The following is a 10,941-nucleotide window of genomic DNA, read 5'->3' as shown; positions in this document are numbered from 1 at the left end:
AACGGACCAATTGTATAACCAACGTCTGGGTACTCTTGGCACACGGAAGCCATCTTCCGTGGTTATAATTGTCGTTTTATTCTTATATGGGTACATTTGTCAGTATCTGTATCTTTTATGGGTACAAATGGTAATTTATTCATACTTATCAACATATCTGAATATAATTATGCATAATTTATCAATGAAATTCTATAACCAAGTAAAATATATAACTAAGTTCAACTAAATTATTATAATGTGTTTCACATTTGTAATCCATCCTTTTTTTTTCTTTTTTCTCTTTTATTATTGTCGTCGTTTTTATCATCACCACCTCATTCTCCTTCTTCTTTTCTTATTTAATTTTTTCCCCTCCTTCCTCCTCCTCCTTTTTCTCTATCATCATTATTATCGTTATCGTTATTATCGTCATTGTCATCTTATACGTAAATAATACTGTTCATCCTCTTTTGAATATTTACACCTTTTTAGTTAATTTCGTTGCATTATCTACAAATTTTTTCACTTATTTTTTTTATCAATATTTATAAATTTGCAACTCAAGTCTTCATGAAATACTTAGTTCCATCACATCATTTAGTTGAAAATTTCGGTATTAGAGTAAAGATATTTCGATATTATTTTTTAAAAATTTATGTGATGTTATATATGTCAGATACGACATCTTCTTCTTATATGTAAATGTCACTATTCATTTTCTTTCGAATTTTTGCACTTGTTCAACTTAATTTCGCTGCAATATTTACAGATTTTTCAACTTATTCTCTTTTCTTTCAAAATTTGTAAATATGCAACTCAAGTCTTTATGAAATAAGTTCTTAGTTCTATCACATCATTTAGTTAAAAATTTTGATATTAGAGTAGTAAAGACAATTTGCTGTTATTTTCGAAAAATTTATATATTGTTTTGTATCCGAGATAAGTATTGAATTCATTAAATGTGTAATATTTTTTTAGAAAGATTCAATATTTTTTAGTGTCGTGTTATTGAATTTCTATTATCAATTTTAAGTAATTTCGGTAATATTTTATTTTATTTTATAGAGTCAAATTGATCTTTTAGTATGCAATTTAATTTGCTCTTTGCATTCTGTATCATTGTATTTAAATTTCGTTGTCACTTTAAACAAATTTCGGTGCTAATTTTGTTTTTGGAAAGAATTCAATTTAATAAGTACAAACATACATTCATTCAACTAATAAGATTGTAATACATTACAGATTCAAGTTTAATATGAGAAACAAGTATTCTAAAAAAGTAAGATCAATAGAAAAAAAAGAAGAATAATAAGCAAAAGAAATACAACATTAAAAAAATATTTATGTATTTTGTAATATTCAATGTCAAAATTAAAAAATTTATGTGTTATTATTAAAAAATTTTAGTGTTATTTTTCGGATAAATTAAACACAATTCACAATTCTTCTTCTTCTTAACAAGAATTTGTGTTATGATTAAAAAATTTTGCTGTCAAAATTTAAAAATTTCTCGTATCACGGTTGAAAAATTTCGGTATTTTCTAATAAATTATGCATAACTCAAAATTTCTCATCCTTTTCTTCTTTGTCATCATTATCTTTTTCTTCCTTTTCTGTTGATCTTCTCCTTCTTGTTTCACATATTCATAATTCTTTTTATTTTATTCTCCAAACAAAAATAAAAATAAAATAAAAGAAAAAATCAAACAAAAAAATACATAATGCTACAAAATAGAGGTGAGCATGGACCGGGTGAAGCCGGGTTCGCATTGACCCGAATTCGACCATAAATAATGATCAGGTCTATTTTTAAGACCATTATCCGACCTTAGACCCAATAAAATTCGGGTCTTGATAAACTTTAAGCCAAAAAATTAGAATGATATTTATTTATAAAAAAAAATTACTTGTTATTGAGAAATTGATATCTATATTTAAACTTGAATGTGTCCATAAATTTTAATTTTATAATTCTTTGATCTATTTCTGATTCAACAAGTTTGATTAAAAATAAAACAGTAAGACTGGAATTAATTTAAAAAACATATACCTTTTATAGTGAATCACGATATCACCAAAGTTTGGATCCTACATCTTTTAAACTTCTAAATTTTTTAAAACAATTATTTCGTAAAATTGCAACATTCACATAATAATTAGAGTCTAATAATAATTTAAAGTCTCATAATAATAATTAAATCAATTACACACCAAAATACATATTTAAAATCTCATGAGAACAAAATATATTTTTTTATGCAGGTTCAACAGGTGGGGTTCGGGTGACCCAAATCTTGATACCCGAACCTGATTTAATAAACTAGTCGGATCATTTATTGAAACATCGGGTCTTATCAAGACACAATGAAACCTGGACCAAATTAATCCCAAAGTGATTGAGTTCATACCGGACCAGGCCATGAACACCCGTTTTGTAAATTTACTAGAAAGAAAAAGAGGAAAAAAAATAAACGCAGGCAACAATAACAATAATAAAAGAACAATGATAGGGCAAAATACACCAAGAAAAAGGAAAAGAGACGAGAAAAGAAGAAAAAATACAGGATACAAATATTCACGTTAATGGAGAGATGGAATTTGAACTAACTTAAGAATTTATTTGGGTAGGTTTTTAAGAAAATATTTATTTAATTTTAAGTTATATATTTTGAAAAAATAAACATAATTTTATATTTTGGCATCTCATATAAAAAGATCAATTATGTTTGAGTTACAACAAGATAAATATACTTTTTTGTTTATTTATTATGTGAAAAAATATTTTTTTTAAAAAATCGTTTAGAAAAATATAAATTGTAACTTTTCAAGAACAATATTTTTTTTATTTTTTTAATGTTTTTATTTTTATAACTAAAAATTTGTCAAACACACTAAAAAAATCTTTTCTTATTGTTTTAATGACGTCCAAACAAAGATTAATTAGGATCTATTTAGATTTACTTTTAAAAAAATAATTATTTTTTATCTTTTTCTAAAAAATATTTTTTAACAGATAAAAGTTATTTTTACATTTTAATAGATTTAAAAAAAACGTATATTTTTTTAAAGCAAAATACTATTAACTAAAAAGCCAAATAATTTTTTTAAATAACAATATTTTTTAAAAAAAATTTATTTAAATAAATTTAAAATTAAATAAAAATATTTTATTAAAAAAAAGACTTTTTTAACTCGAAAAGTTAATCCAAAGCAACACTTTGAGTCCATGTATACATTACGAATGAAATTTTACATTAATGTACCACTTTAAAATTAAAATGTGATGCAGGTAACACAAAGAAACCGTGAAAATTTTGCAAAAATAAATAAAAGTTAACCGAGGGCGTAAGTTGTGGGTAGCACGTAGCATAGAGGACGCAAACGCTTTCCCTCTCTGTCTCTCAGTGAAGGGAGTGTCTGTCTGTCATCTACTTCCTTCTCCTTCCTTCTCACTTCTCGCTTCTCAGTTACACTCACCAACCATCCAACCAACCTCATTAATCTCTCACCAAATCCCAATGTCTCTCCCCAAAACCCTACTTTCCCTCCTCCTTCTTTTTGTCACCATCGCCGCCGTTACCGCCGATGACTCAGCCGTCATGTCCAAACTCCTGAAATCCCTGACCTCCCCGCCCACCGACTGGTCCCCCAATACCCCTTACTGCCAATGGACCGGCATTACCTGCGACTCCTCCAACCGCGTCACCAAAATAACACTCTCCTCTAAGTCCCTCACCGGAACTCTCCCCTCCGATCTAAACTCCCTCTCTCAGCTCACTGACCTATATCTTCAAGAAAACTCCCTCTCCGGTCCACTCCCTTCTCTGTCCGACCTCTCTAACCTCCAAACTGCCTACTTCGGCCGCAACAACTTCACCTCCGTCCCCTCCGCCGCATTCTCCGGCCTCACCAGCCTCCAGAAACTCAGCCTCTTCAACAACCCTTCCCTCTCCCCCTGGCCCTTCCCCACCGACTTAACTCAATCATCAACCCTCAGCGACCTCGATTTCGGTTCCGCCGGAATCACCGGCGACCTTCCGGACATCTTTGACTCCTTCCCCAGTCTCCAGAACCTTCGCCTCTCCTACAACAACCTCACCGGAGCATTGCCCAAGTCCCTCGCCTCCTCCTCGATTATCAACCTGTGGCTTAACAACCAGCAAAACGGTTTATCGGGGACAATTGAGGTTCTCTCCAACATGACGCAGTTGGCTCAGTTGTGGCTCCACAAGAACCAGTTCACCGGTGGGATCCCTGATTTGTCGAAATGCGATAGCCTCTTTGATTTGCAGCTTAGGGATAACAAGCTAACCGGGGTCGTTCCGAGCTCATTGATGGCGCTTCCGAGCTTGAAGAACGTATCTTTGGACAACAATGAGTTGCAGGGTCCTGTGCCGGTGTTCGGTAAGGGTGTGCAGGTTACTCTTGATGGGATCAATAGTTTTTGTAGAGATACTCCTGGACCTTGTGATGATAAGGTGATGGTTTTGCTTAAGGTTGCTGAGGGTTTTGGGTATCCCAGTCGGTTTGCGGAGTCGTGGAAAGGGAATGATCCTTGCAGTGGTTGGAGTTTTGTGGTTTGTTCAGGGGAGAAGATTACTACTTTGAATTTTAAGAATCTGGGTTTGCAGGGGATTATTTCACCTGCATTTGCGAATTTGACTGATTTGAGGAGCTTGTACCTCAGCGGGAACAATTTGACTGGTTCTATACCCGAGAGCTTGACCACATTGCCCCAACTTGAGACTCTTGATGTTTCTAATAACAATCTGTTTGGGGAGGTTCCAAAATTCCCTCCAAGGGTGAAGTTATTAACTTCTGGTAATGCTATGCTTGGGAAGAATCCTGGTCCTGGGGGAGGTGGAGGAGGGAGCAGAACTAGTCCTTCTGAGGGGTCTGGTCCGAGTGCAAGTCCGGTTGAACCCAGGAAAGGTAGTTCCTTGCCGCCGGGTTGGATTGCTGGTATAGTGGTTTTTGTTTTACTTTTTGTTTTTGTGGTGGTCTTTGTATCCTGGAAGTGTTATGTCAGAAATCGGCACCGGAAGTTTGGAAGGGTTGGTATTCCTCAGAATGGAAAAGGAAACTTTAAACTTGATACGGAAAGTGTTTCCAATTCCAATGGATATGGTGGTGTGCCAAGTGATTTGCAAAGCCAGAGCAGTGGTGATAGGAGTGATCTTAATGGTTTTGACGGTGGAAATGCCTTGATTTCAATCCATGTTCTTCGGCAAGTAACCAATAATTTCAGTGAAGAGAACATTTTAGGTAGAGGAGGATTTGGTGTTGTTTATAAAGGGGAGTTGCCTGATGGAACAAAAATTGCTGTCAAGAGGATGGAATCTGTGGCAATGGGAAACAAAGGAATGAATGAGTTCCAAGCTGAGATTGCAGTTCTTAGTAAAGTTAGGCATAGACATCTGGTCGCTCTTTTGGGATATTGTATCAATGGCAATGAGAGGATTTTGGTATATGAGTACATGCCTCAAGGAACATTAACTCAGCATCTCTTTGAGTGGCGTGAACTTGGGTGTGCTCCCTTGACATGGAAACAAAGGGTAGCAATAGCTTTGGATGTAGCACGGGGTGTGGAATACTTGCACAGCTTAGCTCAGCAAAGCTTCATTCACAGAGATTTAAAACCCTCAAACATACTATTAGGTGATGACATGAGAGCAAAGGTTGCAGATTTTGGGTTGGTTCGGCTTGCACCGGATGGGAAGTACTCTGTCGAGACACGGCTGGCTGGAACATTTGGGTATCTTGCTCCTGAGTATGCAGGTATAGAGTGCCTTTAGTTTAACTTGTGCATAGAATTTTATAGCCATAGCCGGTGGTTTTACTACTTCAATACTGTGTTCTGCTGTTGACAAGATTAAGTAGCATCAATGGCAGTAGGAAAGAAGGGAAAATAACTGTAGTCTGCACCCTAGATGTTTAATAGTCCGGATTTAGGTGTTCCTTTCTTTTTCTATTAGTTTTATTAATCGGCTTTATGTGGTGTGTTTTCCTAAAATTCTTTGTGGTGGATGGTTGCACATTGTGTAATATGTTGTGCGGCCACTTATAAATGGTTACAAGTATCTAATATGATGAATACTCTAGGTGCAGTAAATCTTGGATTGCCATATTGTCATGGGTTTAGGTGGTAGGTCTCTGTTGCACAAGATATCTTCCCTGCATATTTCTTTCGATGAAAATTTCACCAATTTCAAATACTGAATTCTATGCATTTGACTGTTATGGGCATTGTAAAATGTGGTAAACGTTTTTTTTTTTTAGGTTCTTGGTTTGTTTAATTTTAAGAGAGATATATGTTCTTGATAACTGTTACATTGAATGTGATTTGTTGCATCAATTGTAACTAATGCAATCTTGATTCTTGCCAGCTACTGGAAGAGTGACAACCAAAGTGGATGTTTATGCATTTGGAGTAGTTTTGATGGAACTTATCACCGGTAGAAGGGCATTGGATGATACTTTGCCTGATGAAAGGTCTCACTTGGTTACATGGTTCCGAAGGGTACTAATTAACAAGGAAAACATACCAAAGGCAATTGATCAAACTCTTGAACCCGATGAAGAAACCATGGAGAGCATATATAAAGTGGCCGAGCTGGCGGGCCATTGCACAGCCCGTGAACCATACCAAAGGCCGGATATGGGGCATGCAGTGAATGTCTTGGTTCCACTTGTCGAGCAATGGAAACCAACTAGGAATGCTGAAGAAGACAACGGTGGCATTGACCTTCAGATGAGTCTTCCTCAAGCTCTGCAAAGATGGCAAGCCAATGAAGGCACTTCTACAATGTTTGATATGTCATACTCACAAACCCAATCAAGCATTCCCTCTAAACCTTCTGGCTTTGCAGATTCCTTCGATTCAATGGATTGCCGGTGATGTAAAACGATTGATAAGCTACCATCTCGGTTGTGGGAAATAACACCGCGGAAAAAGCTTAGGCTGTTAAGCTGTCTGATTTAGCAGCATGATGAGTTGCATGTCACCATATTTGTTTACTTTAAAAGGTATCATTCTGTTGAGCTAAAGATTATATGACGGTTTGGGTTAGAGGTCGGAAGCATGTTGTTTCTGTGGAAGGGGAAGGTCCTCGAGTTTGTCAGAAATGTCAATTGTATTATATTCTTTCTCCCTCTCTTCTAATTTTGAATTGGAAGTGTGTCTCTCGCGCAGGTAATTGTATCCAGTGAGTATCTACTAGACATTAAACTTGGTCTCTCTTTGACCATATATGTAAGGTCTTATTTATTATTTATTTATTTATTTATTGGTCAGCTAGTATTTGTGAGGTTCAATGTGTTGTAGTAGCATGTTCAGTTTTTCGTTTCAAATTCTGCATCGAAATCATTATTTGGGTAGAAGTTATTACAATATAGATGTTTTACCTACTTCATAATTGAGTATGTTACACAAAAATCTAATCATCAGTCATTCATATGAGGAGAATAATTTAGCTGCTAGTCTAACAAGACCACCTTGTGGGAATCTGTAACATCTATGTAATGTAACAGCATGGGTTCATGCAACATTTTAAAATGTTTTCAACACAACTTAAGAGTATGTCGGTGTGGTGCGTATGAGAATGAAAAACACTTTTGTAACCTAAAATGCACAATTATTGCATTTAAATACATTAGTTTGTGAATGTTGAATGTTCTTTTTTGGTAGTGAGGATACAGAGTTGATGGGTTGATCTGATCTCACATGCACGTTGTGCATATAAGATACGTGAGCGCATGTATGTATCAAAGCTGGAGCCGCTATAAAATCTTAGTATAATGATAACTTTCCTAACAATGCACATGTCTTGCTCATTATTTTCTATATTCTTTATTCTCTGCTTACTGGTTAGGCAACTTGCAAACCACATTCTAGAGATGTGTTCTTTAGCTCTTGTCAAATTATGGCCAAATTCACTAGTTCAAAATATAAGAAATCAAAATCCCTATTATTAGAATTAGTTGGTCACTTAATTATTATTAATGGCTGCTAATTTTTCCAATAACGTGAACACCATATATGCATTTCTTTGTGTACACGCTACCGGGCAGGTTTGAAACAAAATTTAAATTAATCTATGTGGACATGTTCCAAAATATATTTGATGGATCAATCTTCTAAATTCCAATTGGCAATTGCAGTATACATTATTATTAGTAGTTAAACAAAAACATGACACCCCACTCTTGAAGACAGACTAGGTCGACTAGCCTAAACATTTTTCGCACAATTTATGGTCTTGACGTGCTAATTAAGTTTTGTTTTGTTTTTGTTTTTTTGTTTTGCTGGCTTCACCGAAAGCAAAGATACAAAGAATTCTATCATTATTACGCAAATTTTGGTAAAGCTTTTATTTTTCAAAAGTAGTTTATAAAGGCTAATTTTTATAAGATGAATTTTTAAAAGTTGTAGCATTTGTATTTGATAAATCAAATTAAAAATTGCTTTTAATAATCACAAGCAACAACAATTGCATTTGGTAAAATAATTTTTAAAATTTAAAAATACTATAATAGACATAAATGCAAGCATTAAATTTAAAAATTAGTTAACATATGAGGTTATATTAGACTTTTAAATTTTGAAAAACACAAGCCAACTTTGAAAAGCTCTATCTTAGGTGCTTTCAAAAGTACTCCGATCTTTTAAAAGCTGCAAGCACAAGCACATGATCTTTTTTTATTTACCAAACACAAAATGAGGAACTTGAGTTTTTAAAAAGTACAAGCACCTATTCAAAAAGCTTTATCAAACCAAGGCTAAGTATTACGCAAATTAAGAGAGAGAGAGAGAGAGATTGGAATCTGATGCCAAGATTGATCTAAATATAAATTTAAATTAATAACGACGCCCCCCAATCATAGGGAGAATTGAAATGCAGTTTGATGCTGAAAGGAAAACAGAACAAAAAGTGTTGATGATTAACATGAATATATTTAGCTTGATTGCCGCTTTGTTGCTTAATTAGTGGCCGAAGAGAGGGTAGACATTTGATTTTTCTTTTTCTATTTAGAAGCATTGACCGCCCAACAAGATACGGAAATAGTGCAATTCAATTGTAGCAGAAACATAGTTTATAGAGATTTACGTATCCATATCACTAAACCAACAAGATATATAGTAGTGCGGTAGTGCCTAAGACTAAGAGTTGGCAGTGGTTCTTAAATCTTTCCAATTTAGAAGCACATTCTTTTGAGAACAAGGACACTTGTTTGTTGGTTGCGTTTATTTACGGTTACGGGACAAACAAACACGGGTGGAGTTAGTGCTTTAATTTGGAGGGAGCAACATGAAGAATATAGCTTGAGAAGAGGGAACAAAAAATTAGAGGAGCTAAACTATAAAATAAAGAATTTTCTATATAAAAGTTAGGTTTAATTATTTTGTTGATCCTTATAATTTTACTAAATTTATAATTAATTTTTTATATTTTTTTTTCAATTGAATTTTTACATTGTTTTTAATTTTTTAATTTGGTCATTTTTAGTATAAAAAGTGTTAAAACTAACTGAATATTTTTTTCACAAATTGAAGATATCCACAATTAAGAATTTAACTAGATCTTTGACTACATATTTTTTGATAGAAATATTCTGCCAATTTTAATATTTTTGCCATAAAAGAACCTAATTACTAAATTAAAAGCAGTGCAGGACTCAATTAAAAAGAAAAAAAGTATATAGACTTAATTGTAAATTTTGTGAAAATATAACTGAATAATTAAACCCAAAAGTTATCAACTTAGGAGACTATTGTCTCCTTCCCATACACAAGGTTCCATCCCTGAAAATAGAGACATAGAGACACAAAATCATATTTTACGAATGAGATATAAATACAAACGTTGTTTTTAGAAATACTGAATTAGTGTATTTTGTGTTCCTTTTAATAGAAAGGATACATAGTTACCTAACTTACAAGAAAACTAGCTAACCAACTTGAACTAACAACCTGCTAATTGTAGGAAGAAGGGAGTTACTAGTAGTTAGGAGTGGAATCTTTTTGTTAGCTGTTAGTATGAGTCAATTTCTGTTAGTAATTATTACTTAGTTAGAAGCCAACTAATGTGGTACCTATCTATGTATTTATATAAGGAAGTAGCTCTCATAGTGTAGTTGAGTTTTGCCATTCAATACAACACTTCACCCACTCTTGCTACAAACACTATACTATTTATCATGGTGCGGTGAGCATGGACTCTAAGAGAGTAGCGTGCGATTTGAGAAAAGAGTTAAGAGACAAGAACGACTTGATCACTGTTTCTCACTACAACTCATATATTTTAGTGCTTGAATCGTGCATATCTAGCACTAATTTGGAGTATCAATGGCAGAACCTAATTATAGGAATCAAGATTCACCTGATGCAGCAACCAACGATTTGTAGATAGGGGTGGCTAATTCGATTTAAGTTGTTCCCTACTAATTTGAATCAAATTGATTCGATTTAATACTATAGTGGCTAATTCGAATTCATTGAATTCGATTTACACTTAAACCTAGTGCATCATGTAATTCGATTTATATAGAATTAGGAACGAAGACATCTACATAACGTTATTTAATTTGAGACTTTCATGTAATATTGGTGTGTGTTTGGTTTATTAATGTGTTTTATCCTATGTCTTTTTATCTTTATATTTGTATCGTATCTTTATACTAAACATGATCTAATAAATACTTTTATTGAGTTAAGCTTCAATGTAGTCCCTGAAGTTGCACTCGAGTCTCATAGTAGTCCCTGAACTTAAAAGTTACCCATATTCATCCCTGAAGTTGCACTCCGTGACTCAGACTTATCATTCCGGCACATTCTGTCCACCTGGCGTTACCGGAAAGCTGAGTTGGCATCCGTCGTGACACGTGGGTATTACAGAAATGACGTCGTATTGGCGTTGGCGCCAAAATGACATGAAACGACGTCGTTTCACGCTGAAAGCC

At 34.1% G+C, this 10,941-nt stretch overlaps 1 protein-coding gene across 1 annotated transcript; it reads left to right on the top strand.

Moving 5' to 3' along the window:
- Positions 1-3,297: 3,297 nt before the first annotated feature.
- Positions 3,298-7,296, top strand: LOC112736257 (receptor-like kinase TMK4). Its single transcript, XM_025785631.3, has 2 exons — positions 3,298-5,760; positions 6,369-7,296. Exons 1-2 carry the CDS (start codon positions 3,501-3,503, stop codon positions 6,878-6,880), a joined length of 2,772 nt encoding a protein of 923 aa, XP_025641416.1. The 5' UTR covers positions 3,298-3,500; the 3' UTR covers positions 6,881-7,296.
- Positions 7,297-10,941: the final 3,645 nt, after the last annotated feature.

This window comes from Arachis hypogaea, chromosome 13, assembly GCF_003086295.3.
Source record: "Arachis hypogaea cultivar Tifrunner chromosome 13, arahy.Tifrunner.gnm2.J5K5, whole genome shotgun sequence".
Taxonomy (NCBI): domain Eukaryota; kingdom Viridiplantae; phylum Streptophyta; class Magnoliopsida; order Fabales; family Fabaceae; genus Arachis; species Arachis hypogaea.
Note: the sequence above shows the minus strand (reverse complement) of the source record. Positions and strands in the feature narration are given on the sequence as shown.